Below are 23417 nucleotides of genomic sequence, written 5' to 3' on the forward strand. Positions count from 1 at the left end.
ATGACATGAGATGATGGAAGTATCCCGCCTGTATGGTACGGGTTGATGTCGGGCAGCATTTCCATTCTTTCTTCTTCTGTGTTTTGACAGGGGAGCTACTGAATTTATTTTGGTCAAATTAGAGTTTCGAGTTCATGTTCATTTTTCAATGAAGATGGAAGTAAGGCAGCTTTTTTCTCTTTTCATTGATTTTATTGTAGTAACTTTTGTTCATACTCTGGTGTGGACTAAAAGGACCATTCTGAGATCGTTTCCAAGCCAACCTTAGTACAAATACAGCATTTATAACGAAGGGTGTAGCACTCAATGTTGATCTGGGACATTATTGCAACAGCAATGATTTCATGAACAAAAGGCCCATGTGATGCAAATCAGCTCACATATATACATATATATATATTCATCTCTCTATGAATATGTATACATATACATACATATATATTAATATTATATATTCATATCTGTATATACTGAATATTTATAAAATATGTCCTAAGATGTTTTAGCAGTAGTGATTTTGGACAGATACACAATAACACACACACACACACACACACCTGGTGTTGTGTGATCTGTAAGCACTGAGTAGGGACCACTGCTGAACCACTCAGATAAGACTGGATGAGAGAGAGAGAGAGAGAGAGAGAGAGAGAGAGAGAGAGAGAGAGAGAGAGCGTATAGGTTTCAGGGGCAAAGGAGCTGCTTCCTTGTGCAGGGTTGCAGGGTTTTTTGTGTGAGTTTGTGAAGCCTTGTTTTAATAAAGCGGTGTGTGTGCACAGGGAGTGTGTGAGCTGCCCCGTGCACTCCGTTATTCAGAGACTAAGTCTGGCTGCTCTACACACGGATCCAGGAAAAGTCTTATGAAAGAAAACTACAACAACATAGCCTATAAAACAATTCCAAATAATGAAACTGAATATAATAATTACAATAATATCTAAAATCTATGCAATATTTATGACAAAGTATTACCATAACAAATATTTCCAAATTTGCACGGACCAAAAAACAGAAAAAAAGCTTTTAGTGAGAAAGACTAATGCATTTTGCATTGTTCCATATAAGTAAAAATGTAATGCTCGTATTAGTCTTTCCATCAATTAATGAATTAAACATTAATGTAAAGTAAAGTACAGTTTGCAAATATTCATGAATAGAAAAAGAAAAGATGTGCAACAATGTGAATTACAGTGTATTCTTATATTATATATTTTCAGACTAGGCTTTTCTTTCAAATTAGTGTCGGATTTAATCCTTGTTGTCAGAGATGAAGATAAAAGCCTGAACAGAAAATGTTTAATAACGTCAAAGACCTACATTTGTCTTTGGTCATTTTAGAAAATTCTTCTGATTGGCTAAAGGCCATGTTTCAACCTGATTCCAAGTGGTGACAACCTACAGGCATTATTTAACTTGCTGGATGCATCATACACACTGTGTTTATGTTAGTCAGCTAGTATTTGACTTTGACCCTTGTTCATTCTGTGTGTGTGTGTGTTTTCTGGACCTCAGTGTTACGGGAGACCTATTTATTAACATCAGTATTAGGGCTGTACCATTGTGAAGCCTTTAGCACTGCAGTTATTCACTGTGATTTCACTCACACCTTCTTTTAGTCTGTAAACAAGCAGAACAATGTCCTCCAACAACATTTCAATCTTGAACAGAAGTAATGGGCTAAACAATTATGGCCTTGTGGTCGGCATTTACATCAGTAGCATTTACATAAATTAAGGTTTTGAGATTCAATGTTTTTAGATCAAGGTCTAATGTACTAATTTAAACACAGAAGCCTCACTGGCCTCTTTTAACACAGCAGGATAACTCGATGCTTCTCTCTTTCTACGGAGCTTTACTCACCGTCTCTCTCTCACTCTTTCTCCCTCCCTCCCTCTCTCCAACTCTCTCTCATTCCCACCGTTTGCCCCCTCTCACACACACAGACATACACACAGCACAGCATGGGAGAAACCCTGCTGGCTTGGCCTCTGTTGATCAATCAACATCTACCAATAGAGGGAGAGATGAAAGAAGGAGAGGAGGACAGGGGGAAAGAGAAGGAGAGGGATGTAGAAGGAACCTACTGATATGGGATTCAACAGCCGATAGCAATGTGTCCTGCTGGGTTTGGAGGAACTGTAAATTGAGTTTATGGCATGCATCCATAAAAGAGTGGAATGTAGAACTGGCGGATGGATGGATAGATGGATGGATGGATGGATGTACGCATGGAGCATAATGTTGGCTGCATTTTCAAGATGGTAGCAGAGCTTTAATAATTCAGCTCACCACAGGAGGTTCTGCTTTGATGTCTCACTTTGAAGAATGAAGAAAGAGTGAGTTCCTCTGTTTATCCTCTCACAGCTCATTCACATAAACTTCCTTTAAGTGATGTAACAAAAAGTCCTCCTCCTTGCACAGTCTGTCCATACCAAAAAGGTACCTGCACGGTTTTGCATATGTTTAGTTTTGAAAGTTAAACTAAACTCTCAGCGCTCCGCCCTGCTGGTTCTGCCAGGCAGACGTCAGCTCTCAGCTGATTGGCAGCCTAGCCGTGGAACTGCTCTGCCTCCTCCCTTCGTACAAAACACCAGTAACAGCTTCATTTCGCTGCCATTCCCCATGTATAAAAGTGGTTGTGATCTGAATAGAAAAGGCAATATTTTGTTATATTTTGATACATTTTTTTGGAGTTCGGTTTTCCGATTCTCAGGCTCTCAGGCATTATTTGCATTGGAGTGCATTTTAAAGAAATCTGATCATCTCTATCAGGGACTAACAGTAGCGTTAGGCGTCGCCCAAACGATGGATTCTCTTGGATTGAGTTTAAGTTCAGTAAAAAAAGATAGATTGAACCACACCTAGCTGGTGGATGATTTCCATCTAAATACAGAAATACTGATTTTCCATGATTCCTTTTTTCTTCGCTTCAAGGTGAAACACACGCACACACACAAAGAGCACCAGCAGCAGCCGCATGCCTTTAATCTCACATGCCGTATGGTCCTCCGGGACGCCCTGTGGTGAAAGAGAGACAAAGTCACGTGTTTCAAAACGAGCATGTCAACACCTCTGCATGCGTGTATGTAAATGCACACACCTCAGCGGCACCTATTGTAGATTAGGGTTTGATGAGGGAGAAGCACTGCTGTTTTAAACATTGTTTGTTGAAATAGATTAATACCGTAATGTGCCATCTAATGAGCATGACGAAACCTCAAATTCCTCAAATTGAACTATTGTACATAGTTGCACCGAATCGAGTAAAACCTGACTTGAACATGAACTTGATAAAGAAATGCTGTAGGCTAAGACACATCCACCAATCTCAGAATAACACCCACTCTTTAAAACATGAGATATAATCCCATGAATGAGCACATATACTATCAGCAGATATGTGTTCCATATTTCAGTGCATTTCGGAATGACAGCCGTTGATAAAATCTCAGCTCCAGCGTACCAGAGCTCTCATTCCATGCTCCCTAGAACTTACATTGATGTCTTTTCTCCACCAGGTATACTGTACAAGGGCAATGGTGAGAACATATTCATATCCCAGCAGCCCCCGGTCATCAGCAGCATCATGGGTAAATACACTAAACCTGCATGTTTGTCATTGCATGACGGTCAATCAGTCAAAGCTCCAATGTGACAGCCACATGTTATGGGACCCAGAAATGAATACTTTGCGCTAGTTGCTCTCTGGCAAATACCAAACTATATGAATGTTAGCAGATCTTTGTCAAAACTGAGGAGTGAATTCAGAAAGAATGGATCCAGTTCCATCCAAAGCTCCTGAAGGAAATCAAGAGAGAGGAAGGCAAAACCCAAAGGATGGCTGGGTGTAAAATGTACATGTTGGGGAGCTTTGTTCATGGATTTTGCTTCCTGTAACTGCATGCCTAGATATAGGAGTTGGAGCAGACGCCTTTCAGTTACCACCAGCTACTAACTGCACGTGACTGGAAGTGCTGATCTTTGTTTTTAAATCAGGCTAATTTGCATAGAATTGTCTGTGTTTTTCCTCATTTAAATAAGACTATACAAAACTTTGTTGTTTTTCATTTCTGCCACTTTGGATTGACTTAAAGTAAAACTATCAATGTGTGTACAGCTGCCAGTCACTGGCACAGGAACCACAGAGTAAGTCCAGAAAGGCCCTTTGTCCAAGTTAATAGTTCAGTTAATAGTAGTTGGTTTGGTTTTCTTATAGGATTTCAGACACTAAGTTGTATGGATTGAGTTGTAAAGGATCTACTGTACAAGGAGTACACTGTAGTCCTTGTCTGTAATATTCCTGGTCTGACACATTGGCCACGTCTTTTACTCCCCTACAGGAGATGGTTGACAGAACATCAGTCCACCATCTTTAAGCCTGTCCTTGGTTTGCCATTGTTAAATAAATTCATGTTCAACGACTTGGCTTGATATGAATGAATTTAATGGAAGTTGCTCCCCAATGGACCGTCTCCTTGAGAGCCGAACACCAAATGTTCCCGTCAGTAAAAAAGGGTTCCCTGTCCTGTCCCAGGAAACGGACGTCGCCGCAGCATCTCCTGCCCCAGCTGTAACGGGCAGGCAGAGGGCAACAAGCTGCTGGCGCCTCTGGCTCTGGCCTGCGGAGCTGATGGCAGCATCTTCGTCGGAGACTTCAACTACATCAGGAGGATCTTCCCCTCTGGGAATGTTACCAGTGTCATGGAGCTGAGGTAAGAGAGGGAGGGGATGGCTGCTGCTGGCAGATCCCAGTTACCTAATACATCCCCAGTATCACAGAGATAAAGGTCTCACTAAGAGGACTAAGGACAGGTTCAACAGTCAATTCTCAGAGGACTCTCTAATGCATTCATTTTGGTGGATTTGAGTAAAACAACATGCCTCCGTGTACACTTTTGGGAAAAAGAACGGGTAGACTTGAGAGTCCTTGGTTTTTCATTTCGGAATCCATCTCTCTGCCTCGGCTTTCTCTCCCTCAACTGTGCAACTGCACATCATTGGTCCCGGATGACTTTGAACACCACTTAAACACAAAAAGGAAGAGGTGGGTAGATGTGTGGCTAGATGGGACACTCTTCCACTGATTAACATCAAAGCCAATGTGCGCTCAAGTGTTCTGAATCTGGTTGGCTCATTTCAGCTGAACCAGCTTTTCCCATTCACTTCTCAAGTGTGATTTCAATTCTAAATCGGATATATTTCTCTTGTCTTCTTCCAGTGTTTTTGGTCATTTAAACTTTTAAATCTGTCTACTAACTCTCGTTTCTTCTTTTTTCCTTCCACTGCTTACTCTTTGTTAAAGAAACAAAGATTTCAGACATAGGTAAGAGTGACTAATCTTCTTGAACCTTTAAACGTCTTTTCCTCCCACTGTCCTTTGCTGTAGCTTAGACTGTTGCTTAGACTCAGGTCCATACATTTATTTCATCCGTACCTCCTTTTGAAATACTGTTGCTCATTGCCGGCAGCTCTCAGACCTGATTACACCAGCGTTCTTAGCCCAACGCGCATCAAGGAGATAGTGAGCTGTTAGAAGGCTAATTCTTTCCTTGTCGGCTCAGATGAGGTCATTGCTTTAGCAGCAGCTTCAAGCAAGGAGAGATGTGGGTGGGGGGGTTGAAAATGGTCACTGGTCTTTCTTATTTCTCTGTCTTGCTGTCCTTTATCAAATGTTGCGAGAGCTCTCATACAGGAAAAGCAAACATAGCAAATATTTGCAGTCATTCTTTACAAGCTTTTTCACATTGAATAATAGGTTACACAAATACATCAGGGGCCGTGGTCCTCTGAAGGTACCTAGTCCATAGGGGAAGGCATCAGTCTTCAAATCCCCCTCCCCTCAGGCTATAACCCTGCTAGACCTCATGTGTTGGTTTATGTATGAGTGCAAAATCAGATATTCACCTGCAGTCAGGTTAAGGAGTTGGACAATGATTTACCAACATTTGTAATATACACTTAGCCGTAATGCTATCTGTCACTGGAGGACCGGTTTTATAACCCATTCGCAGCGATTGTGATCCATCTTTTTCTATCTTTCGTCAGTTGTATTCTGAATGCGGCTGTCTTTTTATGCTTTATTGCAAACTTAAATTTCTCAATGTGTGAGCGAGATATGTAACATCAAGTTGCGAATGACATTATGTAGGATTGCAAAATGGGAGTTATTTGAAGATGGAAGCCAATGCCATTACTGGTATTGTTACTGGTATTCTATGCCAGCCTCAACCTATTATAAAGCACTGCTGTCATCCACAAACAGGATTTCCAGTTTGCATGTGAATGTGTCATTAAAAAAAAGAAGTTACTGTATGGTTCACTTTTTTTAAAGCAAAACCACAATTGTTTCCTCACCACAACCAAGCCTTAAGCACGTCGGGGTGACACCATGAAACTGGTTCTATCCATTCTATGTGTCGTTCTAGAATGCATGAGGAGACAACGTATTCAGATAACTGCATAAAAAAGGAAGATGCCTTAAGTCATGTGGGTATATATATATATATATATATCTTTGACACATTCCTTCATGTCCACTTATTACTATCTGTGCTTTAGTCATCCACTAGATTCCTTCTTGTCTCTTTACACATACTTGTATTCCTGGCCTCCCTCAGTGAGCCTTCCTCTTCTCCTGTCCTCTGTATGCTTTACTCATTCAGGCATTGCCTCATCCTTCACTAGTCATCGCTTCCCCCTTTGCTTGTGGGTCTTGGTACCATGATTTTGTGGTCCTGCCTATCCTGAATCTTGGAAACGTTTTAAGCTAACCAGGGCTTTACTCTGGTTATCTTAATGGATAAATAAAACCAAAATGGAAAGCGGAATGTGGGGGGTTCACAAGTACAGAAAGGCTGTCAGACTGTCTATTTTTAGCAGTCTTAATTAACATCCCGTGATCATCTGCTGATCATCACCATCCACTGAGGATCATGACCAGAGGCCAGTTCATATGTACAGTACATATCCACAGCGTGTTGATGCTTGACACTTGCTCTGTTTGGCCGTGTGTGTGTGATTGATTTTACATGACGTGGTGGCAGCCATCATCAAGAGTGTGTCACAGACAAGTTGAATCCCATCTCACCCACGTAGGTGTGTTCAAACCAGCCTCAACGCACATACACACGCACACATTTCACATGCACTTACTTACTTTTTCACTTACGAAAACCACACAGAAATATAATAAAAAAGATGAAATATCATCTCCAAGGCTTTCATTCCTCATGTGTTCCAAACACATGCTTCAACTACCTGGTACTCCCCTGGAAGAGATTTAACATCTGGGTCTTGTTCTACAGTTCATCAAACATCCTCCCATTCATTACTACTTCAATATGTGGTTCCACAAAGTCTGATTACATGACGCTTTTATCCAAAGCGACTTACATTAAGTGCATTTCAACCATAAGGAAACAAACTCAAAAGAACAAGAAACAAGAAAGTGCAATTTCATCAAAGAAGCCTATTTACAACATGAGTCATTAGAAGTACAGTTAGTTATCACTAACGAACTCTGTGGTCCTGATGTCATCAGAGAGCTCCTTCCACCATTTAGGAGCAGGACAGCAAAGAGTCGTGATTTAGTCGAGTGTTTTGCTCTCAGTGAGGGAGGAACAAGCAGCTTGATTTTGGGATGGAGGGTTTCACCAGGTCCTGAGACTCCTTCTTTCTCTCATAATGATGCTTAAACCTGCTCTGCTGATGGTGATTCATAGCGTAGAGCAGGGGGCCCCAACGGTTTGATGGACCATCCGATCCCCAAGGCAGTGTCAGGAGATCGCCTGTCATTCGGAAAAAAATTCAAGTCGGATCACCAGCGGGGGGGGTAAATGACTTGGTCAAATGAAAAGTAGCCGGTGAGTGTGGGCCCCCCTGATGTACAGCGTGTGATTCTTTCCTGTCTTCATCCTGTTTGTTACAGCAGCAACCCAGCTCACCGCTACTACTTAGCCACAGACCCAGTAAGCGGGCAGCTCTATGTGTCGGACACCAACTCTCGACGAATCTACCGCCCAAAGATGCTCAGCGGCGCCCGTGACCTCATCAGTAAGCGTGCACTTCCTCTGCTCAGTAAACACCAAGTTGACAGAAATGTTGATTTCAGTGTAATGTACCCACACTCATTCATGCCAAATGAGGTAAAAAAGAAAACTGGCACGGGCTGTTGCAATTATAGAGTGGTGTGTGGGTGTGTGTGTGTGTGTTAAGGTAATGGAGAAGTGGTGGCTGGTACAGGTGAGCAATGCCCTCCATTTGATGAAGCACGATGTGGAGATGGAAGGAAAGCTACAGAGGCACAACTACTGGGACCTAAAGGTACACACACAAAACACAAGAGATGAATACAGGTTTGTTGTCTCACAAGCACTGCTGCTGAGGAAAGGCAGGATTTAAGTTTGGCTTGTACCCTTAATTAAAAAAGGAAGTTGGTACTAATATACATACATATTTGCTTTTAATTTATCAAAGGGAAGAATTTCATCAGCCTTCCTACAAAGTTATCCTACTTGTGCTCAAATTTTGTAGAGCTGTACTGAAACGTTCAATGTCGAAGAATGCGGTCTAATAAGCCCTTCACTACGTCCCGCCCCTTATATGTAAACCGGTCAATCATAGCACGGGGGGGGGGGCATCACTGCGGGGGATAAAAACAGGATCAGTAAGATGATGAAAAAGGTCGGCTCAGTGATTTAGCCTCATCCCGGACTCACTAGATGTCACTGTAAATACAGAACAAGTGCTTTTAAAGGCGTCCACTCGCCTGTTTTTATGGACCCTGTGGGTCTACTGAATCAGTCAGATGGTCTTTCATTCCAACAGCAGTTGAATACCTTTAGATGTGCTTTTTTATGTGTTGTTTATTCATATCTGTTGTGCGCTGTAGACTTTCTATTGTGTGTTTTTTGGTGGCAAATTAGTTTTCCCACTGGGGATTAATAAAGTAATAAAATAAATTTTCTATTCAATTTCAATTTAATTCAGCTTACAACTATTTGACCGTTATTTTAGATTGCCTTCATGTTTGGAGCTCGTCCTGGTTAAATGATTCAGATTAGTCATCCTTGTTACACGGAGAGGTTGGAAGGACAATTTCTAGTTTTAGCATGTCAATAACAAGCCTTAGCTCTTCTATGCTACGCAGGCAGCTCAAGGATGCTTTGTATGTCAAATCATACACAGGACTATAAGCAAGAAGCAGATTAGGCATAACCGGGCTGCCTCTACGGGCACAATAGCCATTATAAGGATGGAAAAAGGACTAATAGTTTGAATCCCTTTTACAATTTGGCTTTTGCTTCTACAATAACATTTTTTACCTGTTTTTAATTCTGATTCAGTTTGATATTCTGTAATAAACCCTTCAGGGACATTGAGCAGACACCTCTATGTCTACCTCAGGGAGGGCAGTTAGTGACAATGTAGGCTCCATGGTAATGCAGCTCTAAGGAGCTTGATTGGTTGGGGGGGATTAGAGGAAGTCTGTTGGTTTCATCCACCAAATGGGACAAACTGCACGCACACATCCATTCAGATAGATTCTTCAATCTCCTGCTTCATCTGCTTGACATGGGAATACCACTACCACAATGATGGTGTATGTCCTTCACAACTCATTCTGCGTTAGTATCCCTGACAATAAAAAGGCTGTATGACGATGTTATGGAAATTGAAGATCCCCTTTATTTGCCAGTGTCATTAATGGTTGGCATAACATCATTGCTTCAAGTTCTAAGTGATGCAATAGCACTGCATTAAAACACACTAATTGGTTGTACAAGCTTGACCTTTTGAGTTGTAGCCATGATGATGTTTATTGGACACTTTAAGGATGTAACAGTAGGTTTTGTTCACATTTAATCAATAGGCCTTTATGACCTATATACAGTGTTGCATTTTATTCTACTCCTGAAAACCTAGAGATGGAATTTAATATGTATTTAGGTGAATTGAATTTGCTTTGTTAAATGTCTTCAGACTTCAGATTCTAATACTGATACTGATTCTAAAAGACTTGTTACATAGAGTATTTGGGCCCATCGGTGCTTCTTATATGCCTTGTATTCAAACAACAGGCTATCCTTTGACAATAGGGTTAGTGCTGATCTTTGTTGTGTACCTCGTCTACCCACAGCATTACCTCACTTTCATTGTCAAACAGTTGCCGTATTGATAATAAACGTGACATAAACTGTTTTTCTCCCTACAGGCATTGCAGTTGATAGAAACGGTTTGATCTACTTTGTGGATGGGACTATGATCAGGAAAATAGACCGTAATGGAATCATCTCCACCATGCTGGGCAGCAACGACCTGACCTCTGCACGACCTTTAACCTGCGACACCAGCATGCACATAAGACAGGTAACCTTCAAGAAGTACCTAAATATGCACTGTGCACTAATGTGAGTATCACTTTAGAAAGTGTGTATTTTACTTGTTCAATCAATTAATCAATCAATTAATCAATGCCTCTTGTGTAGTTTGTGTTTTAAAAATTTAAAACACAAACTACACAAGAGGCAGTCCTCGGGCACATTGCTGTGCTCTCAGTGCCAACAATCTCCCCACATTTAGCCAGGATGTTAAAATGTTTGTGAGCGTTTCCGTGTGTGAGTCTCTGTTTGTGTGTGTGTGTGTGTGTGTGTGTGCGTGCGTGCGTGCGTGCGTGTGTGTGTGCTCTTCTGCTTTGGGGGCTTCTCTTGCCGAGTTGTGGTTATCTGAACTGCGCCGTGCGTTATGCGCTGCAGACTCCAGCTCAGTTTGACTTGTGTCAGTTATCTTGTTGACCTCTTGAGTCCACTGTCAACTACAGCCTTCTGAAAAATGTTGTTCTTTTTCAAGCAGCCCATGATAGTTTTATCTAGATTTCTTTAGTAACTCTGGTCATGATCAATCCTCTGGAGTTTCAATAAGTCCAGTTAAACTTTCCACAAACAACTTTGAGGCGATTGTCCTCCCTGTTTTCTCTTCACTGAGGCAGCAGAAGTTGCTGAAGGTGTTTAATTTATATGCAAACCATATTTATCAGGATACACAGTGTATATCAGCATTAGAAGATTGTAAACTCCAGTAGGATTTAATGGAAGTACACAGAGACATTCGAATGGGAAAGTGAACTCTCTGTTGTCTCCACATCCAGGTTCGGTTAGAGTGGCCCACCGATCTAAACATCAATCCCATGGATAACTCCATCTATGTCCTGGACAACAACGTGGTGTTGCAGATCACTGAAAATAGACAGGTACCCATACCACAGTACATGTTTTATAAATCTCTTTTCCTCATGAAATATTAGGTCAACCTTTGATGCAGGTAGAAACAGCTTTTCTCATGCCGTTGTTCAGGTTCGCATCGTGGCAGGCCGCCCCATGCACTGCCAGGTACCTGGTATAGAATACACTCTGGGGAAGAGAGCGGTCCAGACCATGCTAGAGGGAGCCACAGCCATCGCTCTGTCCTACAGCGGTGTCCTCTACATCGCCGAGACGGACGAGAAGAAGATTCACCGCATCAGACAGGTAATCTTCAGCAAGTACAGAACGCAGTGTATTGATCTACACTCATTTCCTGGTTAGCAAATGGACAATTCTAGCTTAAAGCAGCTCAACTTTGCACATCGGTCCAGTCAGTAGTAGTAGCTGAGTATGTGTACAACAGGAGTGAGGAGGGTCCCAGGTCATTAGACAAACAAAGATGATGAACTGAGTATTCTATTGTAGCCTTGTCTTGTCTGTGAAAGTATGGAGGACTAAAAGTGCCACAATTAAATAAACACATCATTAAATAATTGCTTAAATGTGTCATTAATTAATTAAAAATAGAATTAAATACATAAATGTGTTAATAAATGTGTCATTAATTAATTCAAATACAGATTCATGTTATGTAAAATACATATATACTTATTTCACTATTTACATTTACATTTCATGATCCTGCGTTGCAGTGCTTCATGAATTACTTAAAACTGTCAAACTGACCCATCAAAAGTTGGTAGGCGGAACCTAACGCCTGATTGGTTACCCTGTGTATCATGTCGAGACAAATCAATTCCGGATACTGGATTGATGCAGAGCTACTAAACGACTGAATCTCCACCTGTTGCAAACACATGAATTGTAATGAAACATCTAGAAAGATGCATTGTTTATCTGCTAATATCACTGACCTGATGAGCTTATGGTGGCCATCTATATGCCACAAAGAGTTTGGGCCAGGAACAAAATACTGCAGTGGCCAGGTCAGACTGGATTCGCGTTAGCCCCGCCCACTGACTTTGATGGGTCAGTTTGACAGTTTTAAGTAATTCATGAAGCACTGCAACGCAGGATCATGAAATGTAAATGTAAATAGTGAAATATATATTTTTTATAAAATGAATCTGTATTTTAATTAATTAATGACACATTTAATTACACATTTATGTATTTAATTCTAATTTTAATTAATTAATGACACATTTAAGTACACATTTATGTATTTTTTTCTAATTTTAATTAATTAATGACACATTTAAGTAATTATTTAATTGTGTATTTATTTACTTAATTGTGGCACTTTTAGTCCTCCATATGAAAGAGCCATTCTGTTGTCAAATTGATTAAAAAATTTGTGACTTTCCTCCACCAGGTGTCGACTGATGGAGAAATTACCCATCTAGCTGGAGAGCTGTCTGACTGTGACTGCAAGGTACTGCAGCATCTAGCTAACATTGAAAAGTGTTCCCCGTGTCCTGCTTTTATTTCTCAATATCAAGAACTTCTCAAGGTCTTAACCTTGATAAGTTCTTGATATTGTACAGTTTAGGTCAGTAAGCCAACAATCTGAAATAACAGCACAGTGACTAATCTTAATATATATACATATGAAAATATTTAACCATTTATGAGATTTTCTCAACAATTATTGATGGTTCCCGCATGTTCACTCTCCATAATGTAAGGCAATGTCTCTCACTTCTGCAGAACGATGCCAACTGTGACTGCTATCAAACAGGAGATGGCTATGCTAAAGACGCCAGGCTTAATTGTCCTTCGTCTTTGGTGGTGTCTCCAGATGGGACGCTGTACATGGCTGATCTGGGAAACATCCGGATTCGAGCCATACGATGCAACCAGCCACCTACGGGTGAGTTATAGAGTCAGTGTTGTTATGATACCAAAAGGATTCCTTTGAAGCGATACCTGACTCAAGTATCTCCATTCCACGACAAAAACCTCACAACGGAACACACAATTATTTTTCATAAATCAAAAAAACAAGGCTGTTGTAAGGTAATGTTTGCACAAAAGAGCAGCGGTCCCCAACGTCCTTTTTTTCTCACTGACCATTCTTCTTATTTCCTTACAATATTTTGCAGACGGGTCTTGGAGGGGTGGTGGATGAACGAGGGGGGTAGTAGTAGTTGCGGACCAACATGGGGGGGGGTAATCATGTAAAAAACGCTTGGTGATGAAGTCAAGTGATGAAAAAGCATACAAATGTACTGTGCCAAATGGCCCTCGGTAGCAGCTTTGGTGGCTCCACACTGGCCAAGCAGAATCAATGAAGCACATGATGATTGTCTGTTTGTCTTCAGGCTCTCTGGCTTCAGGTCCCAGCTCGTATGAAGTGGCTTCTCCAGCTTCCCAAGAGCTTTATGTGTTTGATGGAAATGGGACTCACCAGTTCACCATGTCTCTGGTCACTGGTGATTATAAATACAACTTCAGCTACAGGTTGGTTCTTGTGAAAATGAACACATAGAACATTTCAATTTAATTTTAAAAATACGTTTTGATTCTGCACTTTGTCATTTCTCACCCTTTTTTCCGTCCCTCTCAGCAATGATGAGGATGTAACCGCTGTGACAGACAGCAGTGGGAATACCCTCCGGATCCGTAGAGATACCAACAGAATGCCTGTACGTGTGGTCGCCCCCGACAACCAGGTGAGATGAGTCTTTTGCAATGCCATGCCACTCCATGACATGCTCCTGCCATGCTGCAGAAGTCAAATCCATCAAAATGCACGCATTCAGACAGTCTAACTTTATTTAATACAATGTTGAAACACAATAAAGTTGTTTCTAAAACAACACTATGTATCGGAATAAAGCACTCTGATGTTTGCTGTCTGAGGTGACAGCTGACATGAAGCAAGATGTGTTTGTGTTTGTTTAGGTTATCTGGCTGACCATCGGAACTAATGGCGGACTCAAGACTCTCACGGCTCAGGGTCAGGAACTGGTCTTGTTTAGTTACCATGGCAACAGTGGGTTACTCGCTACCAAAAGCCTCCAAATAGGCTGGACTACCTTCTATGAGTGAGCAGAAATACTGTGTTTACATTTGGCTACATGTCTGAGCTGCTGATCATAACCTAAGGCAAAACAAAAGAAATAAAAAATCATGTGTTTGTATTCCAGAAGCCATATACAGTATTCTAACAAGTCACTCTTAAAGGATGTACGCTGTACACCTGCTCAAATCAAATCAGTGGTGAACGTCAATCTGTACTTTGCTCATAACTCTATGTTTGTTCACTGTCTCTGCTAGTTTACGTCCAGATACAACCAATGGACACCAAACAACTAGTCTTCGGACAAGAGACGTTGTAGAAATTCTGACTTTCTCCAATTAGAATTAAAGCTCTGCCCCCTGCTGGGTATACTCAGTTTAATTCCACCTCCTCCAAGGAGTTGTTATTGTTATTCTTTACAAGCGGTTTCAGCACATTATGGCCACAATGTTTGTGTGTACTATGTGTAGTCACAGTTTTCTATAAAGCACGCTACAGTAATAGACACTAATGTCCCTTTATCCCCCCACACTGCATCATCACTGTCCCTGTAGCTATGACAGCGAGGGCCGTCTGACTAATGTGACCTTCCCCACCGGCGTGGTAACCAATCTCCACGGCGACATGTCGTCAGGGGCTGTTGCTGTGGACATCGAGACATCAGGGAGGGACGAGGACGTTTCCATCACTACCAACCTGTCATCGATAGACTCCTTCTACACGCTGGTGCAGGGTAAGGTGTTTGTGTGTGTGTATTCACATTTTACTATTACTACTGTTATTATCATTGTTATTGACTGTTCATCAATAATTGTTCATTCTGTACAAACGACATGTATTGCACATCTCCCTGTGGTCCCTGTGTATTTTTCTCTGTATTATCTAAAACAGAGTGTCCTGGGACAAATGGCTGTATGTTGGACGGATTGCCCTCTGAGGCAAATTTGGGATCTCTGATATTGAGCCACACAGAATACACCAGAGGTGTGGACTCGAGTCATGTGACTTGGACTCGAGTCATGTGACTTGGACTCGAGTCAGACTCGAGTCATGAATTTGATGACTTGAGACTCGACTCGACAAAACATACAAAGACTTGCAACTCGACTTGGACTTGAACACTGATGACTCGTGACTTGACTTGGACTCGAGCCTTTTGACTCGAGAAGACTTGCTACTTCCCATGAAAACTGGGGGAAAACATTTTCACACCACCGCGCCGCTCTGTTTATCTGCATCTGTCAAAAAAATGTGCGACACCTGTATGCAGAGAGCGCGCGCTGCCTGCACAACATCCAATCACTGCAGTCCATTTGACCGTATCAACGAGACAGCTCGTTCATGGTTACAAAAATCGGGATTTTTGAACCCGGATTCAGACTCCGATGGAAATCCTCGCCAACATTATGTCAACGTCCGTTTTAAAGTAGTGTAATGAGCTGAGTTAAAGTTATTAGTTAATCAGTTATGCAGATGTTGCATGTGTTCACGTTATGCTCTGTTACCAGCTGTAGTTACGCGAGACAACCCGAGTTTTGGGGGGCCGTGTATGCGGAAGTGTTCGTTCGGCGTGGTGACGGCCAACAGTGACCGAAGTTGAGTTGTTTTATATAAATAAATGCAGCGGAGTTGCAAGCCAGTCATCGCCTCCTTATTTACGCTGCAGCATTGGGGTGAGCGTTACAGTACTATAACACAGTCACAGTCGATCCACCATTACCCTTCCCTTCGTAGTCTAGGTCTGTGAGGCAGCGCACCATCACCCAGGGTTCCCCGTCCCCACTATAATAAGATGACTTGAATTGACTCGAAAATAAAATGGTACGACTTGTGACTCGACTTGAGACTTGTTGGCTTTGACTTGTGACTCGACTTGGGACTTGATTCGTCTTTGACTCGACTTGACTCGGGACTCGAGGGCAATGACTTGAGACTTGCTTGTGACTTGCATAACAGTGACTTGTTCCCACCTCTGGAATACACAGCATTCAATTCAGTCTGTTTTTTTCCTTCTAACCACCTGAGTGATTTATGCATATGCATTTATGGGAAGTTGGGACATTTGTCAGGCCCTTACTTCTTCTGGACCTGATAACAACGTGGAATAGGAATTAGGTGTAAGTTGGATGGTTTATGTTAAGGTCCCCACAAAGATAACAAGACCAGGTGTATGTTTGGGTGTGGGACGGAGTCTGTAAGAAAGAGTGTGTGCTGCATGAGCCTTCGTAAGCTGGGTGGGACTGTATGATATGGTAAAACACTCACTCCGTGCTGCTGTGACTTTGGCCTGGTATCAGGAAGTTCTGGCTGAAAACGTTAGCCCATCTCCTCGACAAAAGCGAGTATTAAAGTTTCTCCATCAACATGACTTACATCATGCAGACTTCACTACATCCATAGAACAAGTCGTTCTGTGCATGTGTGGAGCGTGTGGACAGAGCAGCTTGGTGCTTTGTGGCACCATAACTATTATAGCTGTCACTTCACCACAGTGATCCAGAAATGTCTCTTCATCCACCACCAATCACATTGAAATAACTAACAAATGGCCAGTCAATCTCATTTTTAAAGTACTTGAGCCCAGATCAGTAGGAATCCGAAGGGGAAACAAGTCTCTCGCCCTTACGCCCACACAGCCACGAGTCCAGCCAGCGGTCAAGGGGAACCTAATTCCGAACATGGAAATGAACTGTACTTTAGCGCCCTCGCCTCTTCTCATGTATCGTGTTGCTCTCCTCTTCACCCTTCACTTTATCTTCTTCTTATCCGTTCAGCGTCAAGTCCTTGAAATCTGCTACATTGAAAACAAAAAGCAAAATGAATGTAATGGTATTTGTTTCCCTCTGTCTCACAGACCAGCTTCGTAACAGCTACCAGGTGGGGAATGACCATTCGCTGCGGGTCATCTATGCCAATGGGATGGACACACACTACCAGACGGAGCCCCACATACTGGCAGGTATGCATTATGCTGAGTTGCTCATGTTGAGTGGTGCAGAGACGAGGTATTTGTGTGTGACACCACAGAACTACGCATCACGCTTGTTCCCTCCCCATTTTCCCCTGGATTTGAATTTAGTGAAGAAAATCTGTTAGATGGCTCTATCCTGCTTAGCACCATATGTCTTCCTGTGGAATGCTAATGAGGTTTAAATTGCTCAGTAGGCTGATTATCAGATTTACATGAAAAAGATTTAGTTTGGCATTTGTTTTTTTGTGTCTCTTTCAAGCCTCTTTCCAGTTATTTATCTATTCTGTATACAACCTTACTGCTGACCACTTCCCTGTTTCAAAGACACAAATGAGCCGTGTTCTTTTGACCTTGTAGATAGCCATTGGTTTGCATAATAACAGCCAGCTTGAAATGCGATGCATGCACGTATGGTGATGTAATGCAGGACTTAGAAGGCTGTATTAGCAGCTGACCTGCCGACCTGAAGCAATAGAACTTAATACAACACAACAATAAATACAGTGATGCTCGCTGTGATTAATGACCAACTCAAGCGTCTGGTCTCCGTAGGCAGATTTCCATTTGATGGTCTTAAACACAGCAGCAGACTTTGGAATATAGTTAGTAGCAATTAAATTGTGTTGATATGATATGTGATTCACATTTAATGGGCTACATTAGAAGATTCAAACCAGACACAAGCCCATCTTGAGGTAGAATCATTTAAAGTCTGGAGGGTGAAACATTAAACCTTCCAGAGAGGCTGATGGCTCCTGTAGATGAACAGAATCCATACTGCCATGGACTCTGTTGCAGAGTCTGAGCGAGTTTGAGCACAATGACTGATGGAAATGATTAGGAGGAACTTCCAAGCACTGTAAAAATGCATAGCTGCAGATGTTATTCTTAGGCATTATGGTCTTTATGTCCGCAGATTCCATTCTCATAACACGTTAACCCAACCCAACCACCACTTATCGGAGAAAAAAATGACATGAATTACATGCGCTGGTCCCGGTCGGTGAAGCAGAAAAAGTAGGGGGACCACTGGACTAAAGGAGGAATTGATTCACATTGGATGGTTGAAATTATGACAGTTTCCCAAAAATGTCAGGATGAAATTATGCAGTGATGTTACCTTGGCCAAAGTGTTACTTGACTGGTTGTCGGCTGCAACGGTGAGGTGGTAATTGTAGTTTCACCATGGATGTTGTTGACGGTCATGTCTTTTTTTATCTCTATTTCAAGGTGCTGCTAACCCAACGGTAGCCCGACGCAACATGACACTGCCGGGAGAGAATGGCCAGAACCTGGTGGAGTGGAGGTTCAGGAAGGAACAGACCCGCGGGAAAGTCATTGTCTTTGGGAGGAAGCTCAGGGTGAGTTCTTTCTGGCTGGCATGGTAAAAACCATGGCCAGTTTACATAATCATGTAGTTATTGTATAAATCTAGGATTTTCACAGTCTTATATTCACCAGATGGGAGCTTTGGGAGGGAGAACACACAGGGTGGCCTCAGCTAGACCTTGCATTTGTGTCCAGCACCTATTCTAGAAGGCCACAATGTTATGTTGTTTACTAGCCCAGCCTAATAGGAGAAAACTCTGCAGTCATGTGGCCTCTGGAGAGTTTGAGATACCCAATGGTGCCATTCCCAGCCTGTCCAATAAACTCTAATGAACGCACGGCATGGTGGTCCACTAGTGGTAATGGCAGTGGTGCATTGGGAGCTGGCAGTAATGAGCAGCAGGTAGGTGTGTTTCAGTAAATGGGAGTGCATAGGTGAGCATGAATGCAGTATGTACACTGCATGTGTCAGCAACACATCAGTAATTACTGTGTGTGTGTGTGTGAGAATTTATCCTCCCTAACACTATGACAGTCCGCGCGTTAATGACGGCGGGCTGGTTATTGGACAGGATGAACAGCAGGGAAATTTTCATAGTGTTTTTATGGGGTGAGGGCTGTGCATGCAGCGGGTGCAGTGATGTGAATCTGCATGTTTTAGCAGCTTGTTGGTTGAAATAATGAAAACAGCTGCTGTCACACACAGAATGGCGACGCTGGTGAGAGTAATGAGAGGAATCTCAGTCTGTGATGGTATTGTTATTCCCGAGATGTGATTGTTCATTGTGTATTTATAAATCATCTGACTTGAACTCATGTATGTTTGGTAATAATGTACGACTGAAAGACACAAAGTGGATTCAATCAAACTATGACATACGACTACGTTAGTGGCGTTGCTTGGTTACAGCAGATGAATGACAACTAAATCAATGTTGACTCCTGGTTTCACATGGGGCATGAACACTCATCCCTGCTGAGAGACTGTTTTATTTCTGTAGGTATAGCTACGAATGCTGCATGAGAACAGCCTGAGTGGTACAGAAAAAAAAGAGGTTTCAGATATTAAGGATGGGGGACTGGAAGGAAGCATCCATCTGAGAGTCCCGTTTGGTTGAAATAAAAGTCACAGATCCATTATGAACGTGACCACCATGCCAATCTGCAGAGGTTTGTTTCATCTGATGTTGAGTGTCTCCACATCAGATGAAACAGCCTCCTGCCTAATTTCCTTGTTATCAACCCCCCCATATACATCTCGCTGCATTCAACTGGTGCTAATATAAGAATATAAGAATGAGAAAAATGCTCTATATTTAATTAGTGTTTGCTCTTGCCTCAAGGGTCCATAAGTTGAGTTCAGCTGTGAACCCTGGTGATCCGTCTTGGTAAATTGGTGTTTGAACAAACATGCAAGTCATTTAGAAAGCGATAGAGAGCCACAGTGTTTTATGGGTCTCGGATAAGAAGGGTCTTTGAATTCACTGCCTGAAGCGGATATGGTCAAATTGTCAGGAAGCAAGATATTAACAAGAATTGAGCATTATTTCTTGTTTTTCTGTTTTGCCTGCACCATGTGAGCTTCCCTTCACTCTACAGACCTGTTTACTGCTGACATCATGATTACAGTGTGAGCTTGGTCATGACAAAGAGCCGCCCGCAGTGGGGCTCAAGTTGCACTTGTCACGTTGTTGTGTGCCAGAATCAATGTCATGTATATTTGGTGACGAACTCCACCCGGCGGTCTGTCCATAAGTGACTCTACTCACAGAGAAACTCAATCTTGAAACTTTTTCAGCTAAATAACTGTTCTTACTATTATAACCGATTTATTCTGCCTCCTACTACAGTTCTTCTTGGCCTTGATATAAAAGAACAGTGAAACACATTTGTTTGTCCCAGCCAATGGTGATGACATTTCCTAGTGGATTCGTTTAGTATTTGGTCACGTCTTAAAATTTGCTCCGGCACTAATTTTCACATGTTAAGAAAAAATATCTAGATCAAATGGGCAAATGTTGAGAAACTCAGCATGTTAATGCTGCCCAAAGGCTGTCTCCATTTGGCATACTCAATGAGCTTTCATCTCTTAGCAGGCAGATTAGCATGGCTGGAACAGTATGTGCATGCTCCCAGGAAGATAAACACTACTGCCACCTTAAGGCCAACCGACTTTAATCCCCTTTTGCTTTAAGAATCAAACAGCGTTGTTTGATGCGTGGTGGGGTGAAATCAACATTATTGGTGCTTTTAAAAAGTCGTAGGCCTTTAGTCGTGTTCATCGCTGCGTGTAAGATGATCAGGTATGATCAGATATCGAAACATTTCGTGTTTGAGTCAGTACTTTTTTGTTTGCGCCCCCCCCTTCAGGTGAATGGTAGGAACCTGCTGTCTGTGGACTACGATCGCTCACTCCGAACAGAGAAAATCTATGACGACCACAGGAAGTTCCTCCTGAAGATAATCTACGACACCCAAGGCCATCCGACACTCTGGGTTCCCAGCAGCAAGCTTCTGTCAGTTAACCTTACCTACTCGAGGTAAGTGCATCAGAGATGGGAAGGGACACCATGTGTTCACAATAAGGAGGACTTTTGCATATTTCTCTACAAAGTGGAAGGTGGTGGAATGGGTTCCTCCGCTGGATGTCATGCCCTCTTTCTGCCCTGTACTATCCATCCCATGATGGCCATCTTTAGAAACATTTATTCACAGTGATACAGACATTTTTATTTTAGAACAACTTCTAAATTAATTAGAATGACAAAAAGTAACTATGGCATTGAAATAATAAATTCATCATTTTAGGGTTCTTTTAAATTCCACCTGGAACTAACATGATTTGTATATGACACATTCTGAAGTCTTATACGTGTGTTTGTGTGTACGCAGTACGGGACAGGTGACAGGCCTCCAGAGGGGTCCAACCACCGAGAGGTGGGAGTACGACAATCAGGGAAGAATCATTTCCCGGGTCTTTGCTGATGGAAAGACGTGGAGCTACACCTACTTGGACAAGGTACAGGGGGACACAAGCAAAGCCAGACACACAAGTACAGTATTATAGGTCACAAGTACACACCGCACTATGTACAGTATGCAGTGTCAGCCATTTGGTACAGACTTACACTACATTTCAAATGGAATTTACAGGTTACAAGTCAATGAGCTCCCATTCTACTTTTAAAAAGCAGTCATTGAATGCTAATGAAAATGGGAAAAAGGCAAAGCAAATATTCAAAAACTGCTTGAAAGCGCTCTGGCCTCATCAGGAGCCAGTTTATTGGGTCAACATTTCACTCAGTGGACCTATCCTTGACCTCGAATATATGGTGTATATATATATATATATGTATACGGTGTATATATATATATATGTAGATTATTTTCAGGCCCACCAGTTGGGGATCACTGATGTAGGTGAGGCGTTGTTATTTCAGACCCAAGCTAATGCATGGCTCCTTTTCAAAGGAAGTGAATGGATTTGGATTGGTTAGAACACAGATGCCTCAGCTACTTTTATCACCGTTAGCTTTTGCAGTAGTAAAAGCTTAAAGCTGTTTGTTGTGCCCTCTCTCTAACAGTCCATGGTCTTGCTGCTGCACAGCCAGCACCAGTACATCTTTGACTATGACTCGGGGGACCGGCTGTCAGCGGTCACCATGCCCAGCGTGGCACGCCATACCATGCAGACCATCAGATCCATAGGGTACTACAGAAACATCTACAGCCCCCCAGAGAGCAACGCCTCAGTCACTGTGGATTACTCGGAGGACGGGCAGGTGTGTTTGAATGCGCTGTACCTGTAAGCACCTTTCCGGTCTTCTGACCACTCAAAGCACTTTGTGGTAGTGCTGTGTAATGTCTTGTGCAATGAATACCTGGGGTAGTTTTCTTTCTTTCTGTTTTCCTTTGTCAGAAAGAACAGCTTCCACACATGATCTCTTAAGGGTTGTTGAAGTGCTGTCATTGTCATGAGGGGAGTGTCCATGAAGTCCGTTTTTTGTGGGCTGCAAAGATTAGAAAACATGTGATTGAGCCAGACACCTCTTCATCTGTCACATGCAGGCCCATTAGAAAATACAACCACAGACTCTGGTGCCCATAAGCCAATTGGAACAGACTGGAATAAATATTCAGGAAAGGGGGCTTACACTGACAGTCACTAAAACAGCAGAGGTATTCTGAAAGAAAGACAGGATGAATACCTGTATGTTCAGGTAGAAACCCTTTAATCCTGATGTGGTTTTTCCTCTGCCTCCAGCTCCTCGGGGTCGCCCATCTGGGCACCGGCCGGCGCATACTCTACAAATATCGTAGACAGGTTTGTATTTACCCCGTCCGAGTATATATAGTTTGGTGTTGAATTGTTTTATATTTGTGTGGGCTATATTTGTATCATACTTCTTGTAGTTCAATTTATTATCAAAATGAATTTGTACTACAGAATGTATGTATCATTTGTCCTTCAGCTGTTAAGTCAACAGCTACACATTTCAAACACACAGACATGTAGACCATTAGGGTAACACACACTGCTCTGGTTTATTCCTCTCACCAGAACAAGCTGGCAGAGATCCTCTATGACTCAACGCGGGTCAGTTTCACATATGATGAGACCGCTGGTGTGCTGAAGACCGTCAACCTGCAGAGCGAAGGCTTCATCTGCTCCATCCGGTACCGGCAGATCGGCCCGCTGGTCGACCGGCAAATATTCCGCTTCAGCGAGGACGGGATGGTGAACGCGCGCTTTGACTACACCTACGATAACAGCTTCAGAGTCACCAGCATGCAGGCTGTGATCAATGAGACACCACTGCCAATAGATCTC

At 42.3% G+C, this 23417-nt stretch overlaps 1 protein-coding gene across 1 annotated transcript in view; it reads left to right on the forward strand.

The window, feature by feature from the left end:
- LOC119217450 (teneurin-3) overlaps positions 1-23417 on the forward strand; it is a 209371-nt gene that overhangs the window by 176920 nt on the left and 9034 nt on the right. Inside the window, 21 exon segments of the mRNA XM_062564357.1 lie at positions 3519-3590; positions 4535-4712; positions 5303-5323; positions 7928-8052; positions 8215-8322; positions 10214-10368; positions 11147-11248; positions 11352-11525; positions 12637-12696; positions 12972-13134; positions 13586-13724; positions 13831-13936; positions 14169-14311; positions 14841-15019; positions 17141-17245; positions 18488-18618; positions 20957-21126; positions 21479-21605; positions 22171-22368; positions 22851-22910; positions 23148-23411. Coding sequence (XP_062420341.1) covers positions 3519-3590; positions 4535-4712; positions 5303-5323; positions 7928-8052; positions 8215-8322; positions 10214-10368; positions 11147-11248; positions 11352-11525; positions 12637-12696; positions 12972-13134; positions 13586-13724; positions 13831-13936; positions 14169-14311; positions 14841-15019; positions 17141-17245; positions 18488-18618; positions 20957-21126; positions 21479-21605; positions 22171-22368; positions 22851-22910; positions 23148-23411 — 2780 coding nt within the window.

Source organism: Pungitius pungitius, chromosome 9 (genome assembly GCF_949316345.1).
Source record: "Pungitius pungitius chromosome 9, fPunPun2.1, whole genome shotgun sequence".
Lineage (NCBI taxonomy): Eukaryota > Metazoa > Chordata > Actinopteri > Perciformes > Gasterosteidae > Pungitius > Pungitius pungitius.